Genomic DNA, 19,710 nt, shown 5'->3' on the forward strand with positions numbered 1-19,710 from the left:
TTTTTTTATATTTAGGCTCTTTTCACAACTTTTTAAAAATACTGTACATAAAATGGTTTAACACTGCTGAAAACTCCACTACCGTACTCTTTATCATGAATATTTTGTTGGATGCCGGTGCGTGTACTGTATTCCCTCCACTTCAAATGTATTTCAAAGTGAGATGCGTATAGTTTTGTAGATTCCCAGAGTGCTTTGCTTGCATTGAATTGTATAGATCCTTCTGATGCTAATTTGGTATACCAATGTAAGGCTTTGATTTATGCGATAGAACGAAGTGGTTTTTCTATTAAATTTTACTGGATACCTTCTCATATAGGTATATCTTCAAATGAAGTTGCTGACAAATTAGCAAAAGATGCAACATGTTAAACCTCTGTTGATATTGTTGGTGTTGTAAGTTTTCGTCAAATAAAGGTGTGAGACATCGGAGAGCTGCATGGGAGACTGACAATGCTGAAAGGATTTTAGCAGGCGCCAGTAGTAGCATGAGGCATTATCTGTATCTATCTGGAAGTACCCACATTACATATGGCAAAGCGCGGTCTAAAATTGACATATTCATAATGAGGTTAAGGTTAGGATACAAGTACTCATGGGAGTATGCTGGTGGTTATAATTTTTTGTGCAAATTATGTAACAAGCCAAACCCTCATACATTATGTATTATACTGTACTGAACTTTCAGAATTTAGGGATAGAAGTGTTGATTCAGTTACAAAGCAGGTGTGTTATTTGCTTAACAATAATATGGTTCCTAGAGTTATGAAGAAGTTTCCCAATTTCTATTGGAATAAGTAATTTTGGAATGTGAATGATGTATTGTTAAAATACTGTGGAGGGTGTACCAGCATGCTGATACACCCCATTTGATGTTTATGTAATATATGTCAATAAATTTCTTGAACTTAAACATGAACCCTTGTTCGCAAAATCTTATCCCCCTTACTATGACTGACTCGGCACTTATTTTGTGCAAGGCAGACATGTTTACACTCGAATAAATCCAAATCTTTGTACAATCTAATTAATTTGACTTGTCCTAGACCCATGCAAATACAAGTTGAGCTTGATGTTTCGCAACTAGATCTGAGGTAATTGGCATATATCAGACTGGAAGCTCGTTAGCAAGGTCAACCAAGTTAACTTAGAAACAAATATCAGGTCAAAAAATACAAGAATTCTATAGCCTCCAAAAATTTTAGGTCAACTTGTCTTTGTAAACCTATTTAAACATCATCATGGGATAGCTCAAAAAAATTATCTAACCTAAATCTCAGTGTTTTCTTCCATCTGGTTTTCCTTCTGCATGCATATTCTCCTTTCAACTTGTATCCACTTCAAGAACACTTAACCAGAAATAAGTTATTTGGTGTAGCAGCATTTTTTTCTTGTTAGTAAGGAAGGCTAATACACACACAGTAGTTCATATTAGCAAATTTATTATGTAATGGTAAATACTAAATACAATACTCAACTTTACAGTTTTCCTCATGACAAGTATAAAATGTAAAGCAATATGAATTTCCTATTTGCTATCTATAAAATCACATACAGAGAATCAGTGCATACTAACACTCACAACAGCATCAGGAATGGGCTCCATACAAAATGACAAACTGTACCTAGTTCATAAACTACATACCACAAACATTCACTCCCATCAAGGTCTGTAACTTGAAAATACTCAGCAGATCATTTTATGTACAGTGCTATATCAAATGAGCAGACTGCTTTATATATACAAAATACCATTAATGAAGACAGAAATAAACCAAAATAAGTTATTTACATGTTTGATTACATGTTAAGGACGTCCCTTGACTACCATAAAAAGCATTCTGCATGATGAACACAAAATCAAACAACCTTCAAAATGTAGATATTACAATTTAAGATTACCTAATATTGGCTAGGTACCATGTCAAATTCAGTGCGGGAGTTAAGTATAGATTTATGTAACACATAGGCTTAAAAGTTCAAGAACTCAGAATCACAATAAAGATCGTAGCTCTTTATGACCATTCAGCTTATTAAAATCTAAAGCTTTGTCACAAACTGAAAATAGCACTTTTGGCTGAACTTATATAATTTAAGAAAAACAGCATTATGCATTTATCCAGTCTGTAATTACAGCTGGTAATATTCCAGTATACTTATAAAGGCAAATTGAAGGAAAAAACGTCATTCTGTTTTCAAATAAAGTAACAAAATTTTAGGAAATCACCACCGAAGCTAAAGGCTGTGTGTGATATCTTCAAAAATTAACTTTGTACACCAGGCAACAAATTCAATTTACTTTTCCTGAATGAAAATTACAAAATCTTCTTGAATAAATCCTAAGAACTGAATCGTCTGGTCATAAAAACTGAAAAATTAGTTTCAAATATCAAAACACACCAAAATTACACATAATGTATAGTCAACTGCCTCCTTGTATGCATGCAGTTGCAAAAATATTTATATTAAGATGTGGGATGAAGTTTTACTTGTTACATTTAAAGATGACTTAATATTGGACCAATACAAAAAAGGTTGGTCATAAAAACTATTGTTACTGTACTCTGAGAACAGTTACAATATGATAGCTTAAAGATACATAAGGATTACAAAATTATGATAAAAGGGAAGATAATAAACAGGCAACATAGGAAAAGACTTTGTTCTGGTTCAAAGGAGAAAAACATCTACAGAACAGGTTATTTTAAGAGCACACAAAAATGTAGTAGTGACACATCAGCTTCCTTTACTATCACAAATGAGAGAGCTCAGACTACAGTTAAAGGAACAAATTTATCAATATTTCATACTTCCTTATAAGCAGAGAAAAAAAGATTACCAAAATAATACAGCATCCCATATTACTGTCTCCTTCCTGAAAATACAGTAACTACATTATGAGGAACTAGATCCTGACTCCAGAAGTTATGCTCAACAAGAATAAGCGGACGGAAAACGAGAAATACAAGAGGCAAAACACATGGGAGCATCTGGGTAGTCCTGGAATGTGCTTCTACACAAATGACCTAAACAACAAACAAAAGGTACACAAAAGGATGAAAGTTGAATGCATTCACACATTCTTGAGACTTTGTTACTTGCAATGAGCTTATCATAATGATGGTACACTAGCAATTCATTAAAACATCATTCAATTACCAGAACAGTACTCAAATACACAGGAACATATATGGTACAGTATAATACAAGGAACATAAATAAAAAATCAGTGTATATAGAGCACAAAAAAAAAGCAATAATAAGGTAATATTTCCTAACAAAAAAGACTTTAATTGCTATTTCAAAAGACAATGTTAATCACAATGTAAAAAAATACGTATCATAATTATTTAATCCTACAGAAGTTCTTAGTAATTAAACAATAAGAATAGGATATAAAGAAAACCAATACTCTCCAATTTGTTTACTCACATATAAATTCTACTAAAAAGTACTGCTAAAATCCAACCACTTGGTTCTGTGCACCAAACTCTGTATATTAATATAATAAAGACTTAGCATCTCTAGTAAAAAGATCAAATTAACATAATAACGGCAATACAAAAAGACCTAAGAACTATGTTACACAGGATTCTACATTGCCCCAGCATCTGTCAAGGTCCCTCTTGAGTCAGTAGCATCAACTTGTAAGACTCTTGAATGACCCTTGATTGCAATCATCACAGTCCTATGTGACCCACCAGCAACAATGAAAGCCAGAATGCCAGAGAGTACTGTTAAGATCCATACCGTTGGAATGGTCACGGAGTACATGGGGTTCATAAGTGTCTGAAATTTCAATATAATTTATTAATATTCTTCCATGACAACCCAGCAGAGAAGCGCACAAAAAATGATCTACTGTACAGTGTCCAATATCATTACATCACAACTACTACTGTAAAGTAGTTAAAACCAAAACACTATGTCATCTCTGACTTTCCGAGTAAGCCCTCATTTGTTCTTAAATAAGGGAGCATAATTAGAATAAGAGAGCAAAATTAGAATAAGTTAAACCCAAAAATAAGAATAAGTTAAACCCAAAAATATATACACTACATCTACATTTCACAAAAATTTATCAAAAAACTATTTACAAATTTTTCACAAGTTTTTTGTAGTAAAAGTAACTGATTAAAAACAAAATTTTCATTTAACAATCTGCAATAAATCCTAGACTTATTGATTTTCTACAGAAAAAAAAAAGAATCCCATAGTTCCAGTTGGCTGTCTCGCTGTGAGATATCATCAAGGTGTTGCAAGGAGGGCACCTGATCATAAGTTACTGGTTGTATGAAAAAAATTAACTTTATTTTGGAAAAATTAGTTGCTATTATTATAACAACTATTATTATACCAACAGCAACCGAGGTGAGAAGACACTCAGTTAATAACACAAAATGGTAAAAGTGGACCTGTAAGATCACAGAGGTATCTCCTGGGCTACAAATAAGTTGAAGTAACTATGGATCTGGATAAAAGGAGTCACTGCCAAATTAAATCTCTTATGCAAAATAGGAGAATACAAACTGTATGGCTAATGGTAATAACAGTGGGTCTAATGATGAATGATGCTGATATACTATGTCTAGCAGGATGCCATGATGGCATTAACAAAGGATTAAAGAGAGAAGAAGATGAGGCTCACTGTTTGACAAATAAAACTCGTCCTGCAGAAACTATCAAGCATCTTAAAGAATAAGAATTCATATACCGTTTGGCACCCAGTGCCATGCGTAATTTACGAATTGATATCTAGATTTCTCTCACAAATGAAAGACTTAGAAAAAGCCCAGATCTTGCGAATAAGAATCTTAATCTGTGCAACTCTGCCCTCCATAACACTGTTGAAATGACCAGTTTGGGCCAAGTTGAAATTATATTCTTCGCTGCCTGTTCCTTACTGCACCTTATGGAGAGAAACAACCTGGACATGCCATCTCTTGAATCCTTACCAGAAAGAATAAATTTTCAATGCACGGTCTAAATGGAGTGCTTGACCCAAAAGCTTAAAGCAACAAAAATGAGAAGTCACATCATCCAAAATACAAAATAGTGAGTACAAAACTCTCTCAAACATTTTACACTAAATATGTAACCTAAATCTACTTCATATACAAATTTACCCTTGGGACAACACAGCCTTTACCTAGAAAAAACATGATAACAAAACGCAATCAGAGAAAAGTAGCAATCTTTAGCAAATAGTCCAAAAGTATGGAGATCTCTATGAGGTATGAACCAGTCATTAGATAACATGAAATGAGAAAGTCAGCCTTATAGGCCCTGGGGATTCCTAAACCCATGCTCTAAGTTACTGTTTGCATATGACAATGTTTTTTCTTTTACAGAAGACTGATGTTTGGTAGTTCAAGCAACTAACAAAATGGACTATATCACAAACAATTGGTTTGTGGTGAAATAAATTTAGTGGCAATATTCTGAACTTCTAGTCCACATAAAAGCATAACTAGAAGAGTATGCAATCCTTTATTATCCCAGAGTTTAAAGAATAAACTTGGAATGAAAGGGAAATAAACTTGGAATGAAAGGAAGAACACATCAAGTGACTGTTACATACAGAATCTTAACACAATGTCAGTATGGAGTTATAAAATGGCTAATATGTGCTCCAAAGCTGGCAAAAATGGCAGCTTCACTTAGTCAAGGACTCAAACAACTGAAAAAACATAAAAATCTAAGATAAAAATATGCAACTGGAGTATGTACAATTGAAACTAAAAATACTGGTTAAGTAAATCTAAGTCACTAACACATCACCAAGCACACAAATGCATCACTATCAAATTAAAATTACAAGAATATAATTTTGATCAATACTAAGACCAAGAGCTAGTATATATAGAGTCCATATACTTAAAATCATCAAAGACCCAAGGCAAAAAATAAGTGCATGCAACAAACAATTGTTATTACCAAGTACTGTAACAAAACAAAAATGTTATACAGGTATTTCTAAAATCATAGGATTGACCTAAAGGTTGGTTCTTAAATCACATGAAAGATTGAAGGCAAAATCAAATTTATGAAGTCCAATAGCTATGTGGGAAGAGATAAAAAGGATTAGATGAAAAGTAAAATGCAGAAAGCACTGCAGCTGAGGATCACTTGGACAATGTCAAAGAAACTTCAGTGAAACTCACAGTTTGTTAATTATGGTACACTGATACACCACTATGGAGATTTGGGGATTTGACAAATGAGACAGGATTAACCTAATGGGGAAAATCTTAAACTGCATTCTCATGACTGTGCAGCTTGTTTCAGGCTGCAACTATATAGTAAGCTTGTAGTCTGTTATGACCAAGCATTCATGACTAAAAATAGGAGGTTTGTTATTTGTATGTACACACCAAATGGCCTTATAAAAAAATATACTGCGCTGATACTTACAATACAAGATGCTAAAAGATGGCAAAGAACTACATAAGCCAACTGTAGATATGCACGACGATGCAGGGCATTAAAGAAAAGAATACCCCAAAATACATGGAGTAAAATAAAAGCAAGACTTGTGACTGCTGATGCTACGAAAAATTGCTTGGGATCACCATGCCTTCCAATAGTGCCTGGTCCAGTCATATCAGCAAGGACATTAATCAGTGAAAATGCGCCTGAAATCATGCCGAAACCAAGCCCTGAAACTGGAGAAAGTAAATATCTTAATAGCAAACTCATATATAACGGATAAAAAACAGTTACCTTACTGTTCAATTACTGTAGTACTTAAACGACACACCTACTACAAGCTTACCAAAAGGATGATCTACGGCTCCAAAATGTGAAATTCCCTTTAAAATGAAGTCATAGCTCCCTTACATCCACTTACTTGGAATTGAGCTTTACTCTTAATACTAATATAAACTAGAATGCAAAAATATTTCACAGATTCAAAAGAAAGTAAAAACCATTTCCTTGCTGCAGCCAAACACTATATTTAGCTAGGCAGGAAAGTGACAAGTATAAATGACTTCTCTATATGGGACGTTGTGTATTTCACTCAGATGTTATCAACCTACCCAAGGATGTAAAATCACTCAGAATTTCTCAAAAAAAAAAAAAAAAAAAAAACAACCTGGTATGTTTATTCACTTTAGTGTGGTTGGTAAGATGCAAGTTGCCATCCAGATTTCCACAATGAAAGTTTATAACAGAGTGCAATGAAAGCTGGTTTGAAATGGGCAACAAGACATGATGGAATGTGTTAGATGAAAGCCCACAGGAATGGAAGAGATGCAACCAAAGGAATTAGCAATACGCAACCTTTCAAGGTACTGTACTTGCAGGTAGAATTTACGATGTAGGTGAAAATGGACTGGTGCCCACAACATAGCATGTTTTTCATGACTGACAGATAAATATAACTGTGCTCCAATCAGGCTGATATGGACAAAAAAATTCAAGCTCTCCAAACTTGACTACAGTATTTGAATTATTATGCCAGTTTAGAGCGTGTAAGAGCTAGTTTTATGCAGAAACAAAATTATCAGTTTAAACCTATTGGATATTTCTCTACTATCCAACAGCATTAGAGTAATACTGGTACACAAGCAATTACTTTTACAGTATTTTAATTTTTGGGGGGTTACATTCACACAAATCATCAACCACAAATTTCAGTAGTCAAAGAACTACAAAATAAACAAGACGGAGTAGGTGAGTTTTGAAATGTAGGATTACCATTTCAAAGTAGAACATAGGACATATAAAAATAATCAGGTACAGATTAATAACAATTATCTTGGTCTGAACAAAAATGACTGCAAACAGATGCAGTTAGAAGAACCAAAGTGTGCTAAACTAAACTTTTCTAGTTATGGCATATTACCACAAATGAAATTTCCTAAAGCTTTTATACATCAATCCACATTGGAAATGTATTTATCGTATACATGTGTTTCAGTGTAAAAGCATGTTCATTATACAGTTTTTTCTTTTAAACTTCATTTTCATTTATTCATTATCACACGAATGACCTATTTGGTCCTAGTTCTAGGCCTATGGCTTAGACCTGGCATTTCATCCTAATCCTTCAGGCCAGCCCTATGAGAGCTGATAGTCAGCTCAGTGGTCTGGTTAAACTATTTTAAAAATAATAATAATGTATGAAGTATTATCATATCAGTGCAGATAAAGCTGATAACTCAACTTCCTTGTGATTAACACTTTCTAAGGGGTTGGCAGCTTTGAAGTTTGGCAATGATTCAATATCAGATCACTTGGTACAAGCAAAACTACTGATGCTATTGAAAACTTGTTCAGTTGACCTTCACTAAGGACTAATGTTACCAAATATGTATGTGAATGTGTTACGTGTCATAAAGCAAAAACCAAGCAGTTCATTACAACAACAGATATAAGAATTCCCTCCTGTAACTAGGCCTTTAATAGGCCATTAATATGTTACCAATATGTTATCTGGTGCAAATGGTTTTAGATATGTCACTGATTATTACAGTTGATAGGTGCAATTTTATCCATTGCAAAGCAATTCAACAAAATAAATAAGCAAAAGCTTCCTTACCAATGCAAATGATTCTTGTCCACCAAAAAGCCACCCTTGATACTGACTCTAAATTCACTTCAAACTAATTTAGATATTTATGACAGGACAAATAAAACTAGTTTCATTAGCCTATCTAAAATGAAAGTGTAAGTGAAAGAATGCACAGGGTCATGAAAACTGTACAAAATGTTGTGTGAAAAGGATATCCTTCTCAATGGCCAAAGTACTTGGGTGAAACTCAGTTTGTGCTTAATTCTGCTGAACATACCACTCTAGGTGAACAGCCCCTTTATATATGTATTTTGCTCCCACAGAGCACCCAAACAAGTGATGTTTGTGTTATACACAATCACTTATGATACACAAGACTCTGCCATTGCAAAGGCTCATAAAATAACTCAGAAAACTCAGAGATGATCACTAGGTATCACATGATAGCAAATCAAAAGAGGAAAAATACGTTGATGAAAACTATCTAGTGTGGGTTAAAAATAAAAATGCGATACCTAATACTGGTAAGAAACTAAATCCCAGGAGGTGTTGTCCATATCGAATAACCAAAGTGTTTAGACATGGCACTAAATATGAGTTGGAAAACAAGTGGCCAATCCGAAACAAACATGCTGATGACAACATAAAACCATTTCAACAACAAGAACAATGGTTATGAAACATGGAAGAAATATTGTGGCAGATGTCACAAATGAAAAATCACACACAAGAGGTGATAATAATATTGTTCCTTCCTCTAGATTAAGTGAAGAAATTTGAGATCATTCTACTGTATTATTTTATTTTCTATGAAAAATATATTTTTAAAATTTACATACTTTAAAACAAGTTCATATATATAATCATTATGTAAAGTTCCAAGTATGTTAGTGAGTGCTGAATTCAAAGATTATTGATCTGGTAGTGACGTGGTTTGTTTTGTGTAAGGGAAACTTGTTATCAGTTAAGTTTTGTATGAAGAGTCTTTCTCTTCTTCTTCTTTTGTCTTCACCTTTACCCTTTTCTATATGGGTCACTCTTTACATGAAGAGTTATATGTCCAAGAGCTTTCCAAACTCCATGACAGTTGGTTGATCATTAGGATGCTTTAAGAGCTATATTGTTTTCAAAAGAAAGTTCTTCCTGCTCATAGCTACCGAGTGAATGAACCTGAATGACGATGTAAGAAACTAAGAAAAATGATAAGTTAATTCTTCTATAAATTAGAAATAACTAGATACTGATAAAGTTTATGAGTTTAGAATGGTAAAGAGATTAGAAAGGTGCTTTAAGGGTGGTATTAAAAAAAAAAACTACTCATTTTGTCTGTTTGTAGACCTTACTGATTACAATGTTCCACTTTTATTATAACTCTGGTTAAGAGAGAGAGAGAGAGAGAGAGAGAGAGAGAGAGAGAGAGAGAGAGAGAGAGAGAGAGAGAGAGAGAGAGAGAGAGAATAATTGCTATTCACAAGAGAAGTACTGTTGCTGTAGATTTATGTTCTACCCTAAAGTTTTGTACTTTAAGACTTTGTTGTTCTTCAAAAATTAAAACCAGTTTCCCCAGGATTAAAATTATGTAACTGATGGAAATCCTTCATTAATATTAATGACCATACCTTCATTAACCTATAAAAAAAAACTGGTTTTCATTATATCAAGAGGTGAGATTAGACTCTCAAACTGATAGTACATATGATATCTGTGTGCCTAAGCAGAGGTGTTCAAATTTCCAATAAGTTTCTAAACATGTACTGGTGCCAAGGAGGGGATAGGAACTTGGACCCTTTGTTTTTCATTTTAGTTAAATATTTCTCCTTTGTAGAAGGTATGCACTAGTCTTAGGTGATATTGTAAAACTCTGTCCTTGCAGTGAGTCGAGTTTTTTGTATTTCTACAATGCTGTACAGCAAAAAACTAAGAATTGTTATAACAGTGTTTATAAAAGTTACACCATATTATGCATGTATGTGGTTGGAATTATAGCATCATATGAAGAACAAGAAAGTAAGCAGTGTTCTTCAATAAAATGTTACTAAAATGCACAATTGTGGTCAAGTGCCATTCAATTTATGAATGTACAGCAAAGCAAACAGTGTTGTGTAACAGTTAGGTTAGGCCAGATTACAGTCTAGTCTAGACAACAGGCATAAGAATGCTATACTAAATGAATTTTCTATATTACAAGGAACCAGTTACCATTATATCCAAGGGAATGTAAGCAATTGGTTACCCTGGGAAGGATTACAGAAAATAAGTAAGTCTGAAGTTTCCATTCTTCAACCTTGGTCAACCTTAACAATGAACAAGAAGAATCCTTAGTCTTCAACTTCAAGTGACATCTACTCTAAGACAAACATTTTTGTTCTATTTTCACCTGCCTAGAATAAGGCTAGAATACATATTCTGTATACAACATAGCCTATATAGCCCAGATATAACTGCAATTACATGCTACCATTTGTGAGCTATTTATATCCTAAATAAGTGGTCAGAATTTAAGGTAACTTCCATGTCAATACAAGAAAAAAAAATCAATACAGTCAGTTAGAGAGATCATTAAAACCTACCAATAACAGACACATTACTGGGATACATAAATAAAAAAAAAAAAATAATACCTCTTGGTATGCAAAAAGATACAATTGGAAAATTCCATGCGTCATTATCTAAATGAAAGAGAGAAAAAAAAGAGGCCATAAAGCAGTGCTTGAATGATAGAAATTAAAATCTGCCATGCATAATGAATTTGTATCACAGGCCAATTGTGGAAACTGTTAAAAGTATTCACTATGATCACCATTTACCATGTATATCCACCATGATTCTCCTGTGATGTAAACTGTGCTGGTTGTGCACCGCTCCAGAAACCAAAACAAAGCTTTCTTAAGCTCCTTCAAGATTGCTGTACATGTACATATACAACATTTGCATACTTTGTGATAAGCTTGTACAGTTTATTCTTTTTATGCCAAAGTCAAGTCTTTGGGCATGAACAAAATAAACACTGTTTACATGCATACATAATGAAATTTTCCAGCCTCATTCACGAAACTATTTAGTGAGGGCTTGGAGTTTATTAGTAGTTCCTGCTTCATGCAAAGCCTACCCTAAGCATAGCCTGAAAATGGACATTTTCTGTCAGTGCAAAACACAAACCCCAGAGTTAGCTCTTGTGACAACCTACTGCAACATAAAAACTTGTTAGTTTCTGTAGCTCTGATTTGGTGAAAAGCATAAAATTACAGTGCTATTCTCTCTTCTATTTACAAGGAATAATACAGTACAAAGTAAAGTGATACAAGTAATATTAAGGCTCATGAAAGAAAAATACTCTAAATTCAAGAGGTAATACCTTAATAAATTGCAAATCCACATGGATGATGTTTCTTAAAGTCAAGAAAAAGAAATTACCGTATATTTCTTCACATAAGACGACCTTCAAATCCTAAAATTCACCCCTTAAAATTGGAGATTGTCTTATATTACCACTCTAAAAATCAAACCTTGAATTCTAAGTGATGTTTATCGGTAGGCTAGCCTCGACATCGGTGTGATAACCACAGACATGCATGAAAAGATTCACATTATGAAATAAACCCTATAATAAAGGTAATAAAACTAATTTTACCTTATATATTGTTGGCATATCTTCATAATAAAAAGCCTATTTGATGAATAATTCCATATCAATAAAATCAACTTTTATCTATGCAAGCCCAGCTGAGAAAATGTAAACATCGAGTTATGGTTACACTCACAGCAACCTTTATCTTTCGGTAACCTTTCAGAAATTTTAATGGCAGTGTAATTACAGTACTAATAACATTTAGGATAACATAATTTGAATTTGAATTTGAATAATATTAATTCTGCAACATCATTTTCCAACTTCAGCCAACAAGTACTTCCTTTTCTCATTGCACATTTTTGTTTGGGCACTTTTCTTAAATTATCGTACATTATCGTATTGTTGTTATAGGTTGTTTGTGATTGGTGACAACACGTAAACTAAAAAATGGTTTGCCTTTTAGGTAATGTGTGTGGGAAAAACATGATTTAGAATCGGCTTTGCTCTTTCATTTATTTTGAATTTCTAAGGATACGGTAAGTAAAACAGCATTTGCAATAACACTGTATTTCATAAGATACTTGTTGTTGCAAAAGCTAGGCTGTACACAGATGGTTTTGTAATTTGGCAGTCATCTTATACTACAGATATGAGATAAATTCATGAAAATTTGCCATAATTTTTTACCTTGTCTTATCTAAAGGCCATCTTATACACGGAAATAAATGGTAACTCAAAACCAAAGCGACACACTTCATGATATGGGACATTATTGCATTTAATATTACACAATATTATAGCCATTATGTTGACCAAAGTATAGTAAAATATCTTCTGAAATCAGCCTGGATAAAACAACCATGTGTTACAGACTTTAGCAATGCAAGAAGTCATGTTAGGATATAACGATAATTAGCTAGTCGTGAGATGGGATTAAAAATGTATACTGTACTTAGCACGGAACATTTTCATAATTTCCTTCAAGAACGCCTTGTTTTAAATATTCCATGATACTAATTATCTTTTACATCTGTTTTGGTCATATTATGACAGGTGATTAACGATATTGTCCAAGTAACTCTGTACTGAACAAAACTTCATCTTGAAAATCCTTTTTGAGATTATTGTGGATGTGCATCCTCTGAAATCACTTCACATATTTTTTTTACTAATATATATATTTCACTTTGCTCTCCACATTTTTTTTACATGGGAATTCTTTTTTGTGAAAGTTCCCTTCAAAAGTCGAAAAGCCTGGGCATTCTATTTTGTGAAAGCTCCCTTCAAAAGTTAGAAAGCCTTTCAGATTTTTCCCAACTGTATGTTAGCAATAACACCAACCCTTCCGTATTCATTTCTACCTTGATGCCAAATATAGCTGAATATACAGAAAAAATTTACCTAAAAAACAAAAGCAATTTTTTCATGCAAACCCATTACAGTACTTCCAAAATAGTACAGTAATGTCAAGAAGAAGAGAACTGTATATTACTACGTGATTTCCCTATAATATTAACCAGCTCACATAATAGTAACAAATAGTACTGAAAATATCCACTTAAAATAATGCATGAGAAAACAGATAATGCTCTGAAAAAGGAAAGGGAGAATTTTTCATTCAATAAAGGAAAATAAAAAATGAGTAACCTTACCATAAGCCAAGATATTCTTATTTTCAACAATCTGCATATTGCCATCACTGACTTTCTTCAAACCTCCTTCTGCTTTCTGAATGAGAAGGAACCACAAGAACCTAAAAGATATTAAACAAAAAATAAAACACTGCAATAATGGAGATGAACAAATACTGTGTTTAGACAATGGCTTCTGTATTTGGAATTCATTACAGCATGCTGGGATTACAAACTACCTCCTTCAGAGAACTTACTCAAGATCAGACAGAGTTAATACTGCCATAGTGTAATAAGCCAAATTATCAACACATCACACTCCTTATCTGCTAAATTGGAAGTAAATACACTAAATTTTATTTGCCTATTTTATACAGTATATTATAAATATGCTAGAAGGAGACAATTTATAGTTCAGTATAAACAAGACAGAAGTTTGGAAGGCATGTGGTCATTGTTCTTTCAAATTGATCGTTTTTTCTAACATAATTATTTCTCAGGTTAAATCTACAATTTCAAATAACTTGAACCCCTTGCATGATTACAATAAACATACTGTCCCATGTTTGTACTTTCAATTACTGCCAGAAAATCACAGGTTAACTTGTTTTAGTGTAGGCTAATATTTTATTTTGGACTGATACAAGACTAATTGGTCATCATGTTTTATTCTTGAACACAAGCAAGTGTACAGTACTTAGAACTTCTTATCTCATAAAGCAACAGTTTCCCTAAGTAGTGGAAGCTTGACCAGCAGAGCATGATATTTTTATTATAATTATTATATGCTACAAATTGTAATAATATATATGTATATGCAAACTCCCTCACAATCTCTGTTTGGCTGTAATCTGGATAGTTTTGGAGCTGTAGCCTTACAGGTTTAGAGATCATGGTAACATCTGGAAACAATTATAATGTTTAACTCTGGTCTATGTTACACATTTCAGTTGCAACTAAAATGCACTATTAACATTAAGTAATAATATTGGATAGAAATTTTTTTCTATGCAAACATGATTCTGAATCGATTTCCAATTTTATTATCATAAAAAATGTTTCCACATCTTTTCTCTTTATGGGGTTAGATGTGAAAAGGGATACCACCACTGTCTTCTGTCCTGCAATCTTTCTAAATGAACTAACATCAGGTCTAGGTAGTCATCTATTCCCTTGTCCACAGTTTGGTGGGCCATATGACAGTCTTTGTCCTGTTACTTCCATATGTGCCTTTTTCTGACCAACTGTTTTTCACCCCTTCACATCAAATGTCCAAATTATCCCAGCAGTTGAGATCTCAATTTTCAAAAACCTCTGGAAACCTAAAGTACCAATATTAAGTCTTTTGTTCTCTCTTTTAATGCGGCATTCTCTCTCTCTCTCTCTCTCTCTCTCTCTCTCTCTCTCTCTCTCTCTCTCTCTCTCTTTCACATTCACATAAAAGCATGTACCTTTTCTCTCTCCCTCTCTCTCTCTCCCTCCTTCAAAAACCAGCATGTTCCAAAGGCAATCAAAATGACCTGCCCATCTATCACAACAGGGTTGTCAACTCCTGTCTCTTTCCATTTTGCTATTGTGATACATTTTGGACATAAAAAATCTTTTACTCCATGCATGTTTTGCTTTGCTTTGTTTACATTAATTTAAGCTCTATTTTCTCTTACTTAAAAATAAAATCTTTCAGGAAAACCTTATGAGAGTCTGGAAATGTGACCAAGAGGTCTTGTTAAACTAAATGAGAGGCCTTTTTATTCTAACTAAAAATACTGCAATAATAATTATAACAATAGTGCTGATCCATTACCATCCCTGGATGTATGGAACAGTTTACAGTATAAGTATATAATATATACACATGCATATATATATAATTACACATTTTATACCACACACACAGGGATACATTATTAACTATCTGCAACCAATTTCCTTGTGACTAAACATAACTACAATAGTACTTCATTCCTAATTATACTGTAAAGCATAACAAATTAATAAAGGACAATATATGTGTCAGTCTTACCGGAAAAGTTCTTGGAAGAGAACAGAGAATACCAGTCCAAATGCTAAATAGTCCTGCAGTGGTATGACAGCTGTATATAAGATTGACGAAAACAGCAGAGACAACAACCAGAAGAAGGAGCTGTAAAAAGAAAATTAAATAAGTATTCCATTAGAAATATTTTAAACTTATTCTTCTGGGTAATTATCAATGTGCATCCATACTGGGAAACAAAGCAAGAAGCCAAGTTTAAAAGCTACTAATTCAGAAAAAATATTTAACTATACCACAAGATGAGATGGCTATATAATCATATCAATGGCTAGTTTTAAGAAGGATCCATTAAAGATGGATATTGGTGGCTATGAGCCTGGGATTTCATATACTGCACCAAAAATATCAAAATAAAGACTACAGCATCAGAGTTAAAGGGCTCTGAAATATTAATCTTACCACCAGTAAATATATCATAAACCAGTATATAATATATCATAAACCAGTATATAATATATCATAATCAAATCAATTTATTTTGGAAATAAATGGCTATTACATAAATTCAAATCACTGCATTAAAAGGGACTGAAGACAATTTTGCCTTAGCATATGCTTGCCATCGTAATATCAAAAATCATAAAAATCCTCATCATAAGTTGTGCAAATTATATCTGTAAATCATACTTCTGGTAATACTTTCTATCATTTTAAGAAAGTTAGGCCACTGTATATGTGAACAAGGTAAACACCAGACAGCTGATAGTTTTGAAAGCACCTTTGATAAATTTGATAAGGAAATATCATATCTGTATCTTGGTAGGTCCTAAATACAATTACATAGGGAGTAAACAATTCTAAATGTGAAATACATATTTTTTTATAATATCCAATGTGATTTTGACAAATTTAACATTTGTTTCCTTCAGAAATTTTATGTTAATCTATTACAACATACATCGACTTTGTTTACATTAATGGGTGATCACTGTCAGAAATAATGCCCTAGTCTTGTATCGGGGAATGTTTTATGACCCTACATTTCCCTGTGGACAGCAACAAAGGGGAAAATATACATCAAAGGTAGGCTATGTAAGCAAACAAATATTATCTATTTATGATTTATGGTGATCTCAGTAAAAATGAGTAAGGAATGGTGTCCAATGTATGACCTGACACCCCAGGTCAGGTAAAGTTAAGGAAGGTTATGCTAAAATGCATTCCTATAACTAACTCTGCTATCCATGATTTCCTGGGCTAGGTTAGGTAGGGAATCTGCCCCATGGACACCCTAGGTACCCTAGGTTAGGTCAGGTTAGAATGAATTCCTATATTTCACAAGTTTTTCTATTCAGACATGGGTGAGGGTTGGCTGTAATGGGCTAACCAAGCATATTTACCCAAAGTGAATGTCAGCTTGTCAAAATCACATAAACTATCATAAAACTATATTTTACATTTGTACACAATTACAGTTTAAGTATCCATTAGGCTACCCTTAACCATAACAAGCATGGGTAGGAGAAACATTAAAATTGTGGTTTGCCAAACTATAATGTTCAAAAACCCCCTAAAGATAGGCTAAATCATAAAAAATTATCTTATATTGATGACATTTTCATAAAACTATTCCTTGATTCAGCTTACATTAGCTACAGCATTAGATGTGGTTTATGCCCCAAATTAACATATTTGAGGGGTAGTTTAAGAACAATGGGAGCAGGTTCTAACACTACCTCTGAGCAGAGACTTAGCCTGTGTTTCCAGTGTTAAGTGTTAATTTGGAGTTCCAGAAGGGGCGAAGTCCCCCCACCCCCTGCCAGGTCAGCACATGGCATACTAAGTCATGTTAGGAGGGTAAGGTCTGTTTAGGTCAGGGCACAGCATTCTAAGAAAGGTTAGGCTTTTTGTAGGAAGAACCTATGTCCGTTGCTCTCAACTGGCTCTTACTTGAGTTACCAGAGCCATTAGCTTATATCTTAACATTCCTTAATCTTAGCTAAGTTAAGGGCTGGCTCCTATTTCAGTACCAGAGCCATTAGCTCATATCTTAATATTCCTTAATCTTAGCTAAGTTACAGGTCTGGCTCCTGTTTCAGTACCAGAGCCATTAGCTTATCCTAATATTCCTTAATCTTAGCTAAGTTACAGGTCTGACTCCTATTTCAGCAGGAGAGCCATTAGCTTATCCTAATAGTCCTTAATCTTAGCTGAGTTACAGGTCTAAGACTTCATAGGAACACAACTTCACGGCCTCTCCTCATTCACAAAACCTTGCAAGGGCAAGCACAGCCCAAACCTAGCCTATGGTAGTTAATGTCATAATATTGCATATTTTAAGCATATTTAACAAACCTTCAAAAACTTAACATACAGGCATCCTCTCCCGAAACCTGATACATAAACAAACGACAATTTTTGTCACACTTTTGTCTGGAAGAGGATGGTAAGAACAGGATATACTGACCTGGCCACCAACATAATGGTTCGAATTGGGTCTTTGGCTATCGTTAGAGCAAACATTACTATGGGAGGCCCGAAGGCAATCATCCCACACCCGAAAAATTGAGCTATAGTCATTGTTAATCCACTATGGAAAAGTCAAAACTCAAAAAATCCACGACGATATTTACACCCTATAGTACTGTCAAGATAGGTTTGTTGACAATCTGATCACCCGACCAATCAGCGGTCAGGAAACATGCAACTTAGGCTATCGACCAATCAGCTTTCGCAAATCATGTAGTAGCAACTGAGTCACAGAGGGATCCTGCTTATAAGAAAATAATAATATAAAACTGAAGATTTTCAATGCTTAGACCTACAGTATACTGTTAAATTATTGTCATGGATACATAATCAATATAAGAAAGTGGTGTCTCACAATATTGACGTAAGCAAGTAGACATTTCTAACCTGAAAAAAATGTCCATCTCGTGAGTATAATTGACCAATGTAGCTGTACTCCCACAGACGTGGTGTGATATGTTCTGAGAAACGGGGCATTATTCATAAACTAAACTATAAAAAAATCAGAAAAATAAAAAAAAATAAGTTCACAAGGACTTAACCAATGTCCCATTTTTAAAGTTTCGAGACAATCTGTCCGAAGATGATGAGATGGTAAACATCACTAAGGCCACTGCAATGTGTGAGTGCCTCTCGAGAGAAGAAAAATGCTTCTAATGGTAATAAACGCCCATACAGGCAAAATAATTTTTATCCAAAACTGTTATATAACAGTGTTCAAACGTACAACAGACAACACCAGATAATTTAGTTTAAAACAATGGTTTCTGCAATAGCTTAAGAAACAGATACTTCCTGGCTATAAGTTGCAGTAGTTACATCTTGCTTGCAATATAGAAAGTCCTGAAGTAACAGAGCATCATTCGAGCTGAAACTGTTTAAAACAGACCTCACTGATATGCCTCAATCTGAGGGCAAGTAAAATCATCTCACTATAGGAGGCCCTGTCTACCTATATTTATCTTTTTTTTTTTACCCGAAATGTTCTTATATATCCTCTTTCTTTCAAAACAGACCGACCCATTTCTCAAATGTGACAAGAACTGTGCCGGAAATGTTTTTCTTATATACGAACCAGTATTTTCTTCCGCCTCTTCCTACAAGGGAAGTGCTAGGAACTGCCTAATGGACCTGGGTCAAACAGATAAACCATGGGCACGATTAAACCCCAGGGATGGGTGTTTGACATTTAGTGACATTGCCCAAGCATTGGGATAAACCTCTGGGAGTCGGTTTATCAGAAAGTTCATTTGTGGAAAATAAGAAGCCAGTACACTGGTATTATGTATATACGAAGAAACAGGCGTTTCCAAGGTTAAAGGCTGTTCCAGGAACAAGAGCCCGAGCTAGCATAAGTCCCGTTTAGTATCGAACAAAAACGTCTCCTAAGCATAGATAATGGGATCAATATATTCCAGGGTCTAAAGATGTGTAAAACAACAATATGGCATTCATCAAAAGATTT

The 19,710-nt window shown here is 33.9% G+C and overlaps 1 protein-coding gene across 1 annotated transcript; it reads right to left on the reverse strand.

The window, feature by feature from the left end:
* Positions 1–1,425: 1,425 nt before the first annotated feature.
* aph-1 (gamma-secretase subunit Aph-1) lies at positions 1,426–18,415 on the reverse strand. The gene is made up of 5 exons (XM_067099156.1): positions 18,184–18,415; positions 15,744–15,863; positions 13,742–13,842; positions 6,415–6,665; positions 1,426–3,789 (listed from the first exon to the last, which is right to left on the reverse strand). The coding sequence occupies exons 1-5, from the start codon at positions 18,294–18,296 to the stop codon at positions 3,595–3,597; spliced, it is 780 nt and encodes a 259-aa protein (XP_066955257.1). The 5' UTR covers positions 18,297–18,415; the 3' UTR covers positions 1,426–3,594.
* Between the last annotated feature and the right edge of the window lie 1,295 nt (positions 18,416–19,710).

This window comes from Macrobrachium rosenbergii, chromosome 4 (assembly GCF_040412425.1).
Source record: "Macrobrachium rosenbergii isolate ZJJX-2024 chromosome 4, ASM4041242v1, whole genome shotgun sequence".
NCBI lineage: Eukaryota > Metazoa > Arthropoda > Malacostraca > Decapoda > Palaemonidae > Macrobrachium > Macrobrachium rosenbergii.

What these genes read in the sequence shown, in the direction of transcription:
- aph-1 (XM_067099156.1), bottom strand. Translation starts at nt 18,296, where the DNA reads ATGACTATAGCTCAATTTTTCGGGTGTGGGATGATTGCCTTCGGGCCT. An exon ending in ACCATTATGTTGGTGGCCAG is followed by an intron (nt 15,864 to 18,183) that starts GTCAGTATATCC and finishes TTCTTTTTACAG; the next exon opens with CTCCTTCTTCTGGTTGTTGT. An exon ending in ATCTTTTAGCATCTTGTATT is followed by an intron (nt 3,790 to 6,414) that starts GTAAGTATCAGC and finishes TTGAAATTTCAG; the next exon opens with ACACTTATGAACCCCATGTA.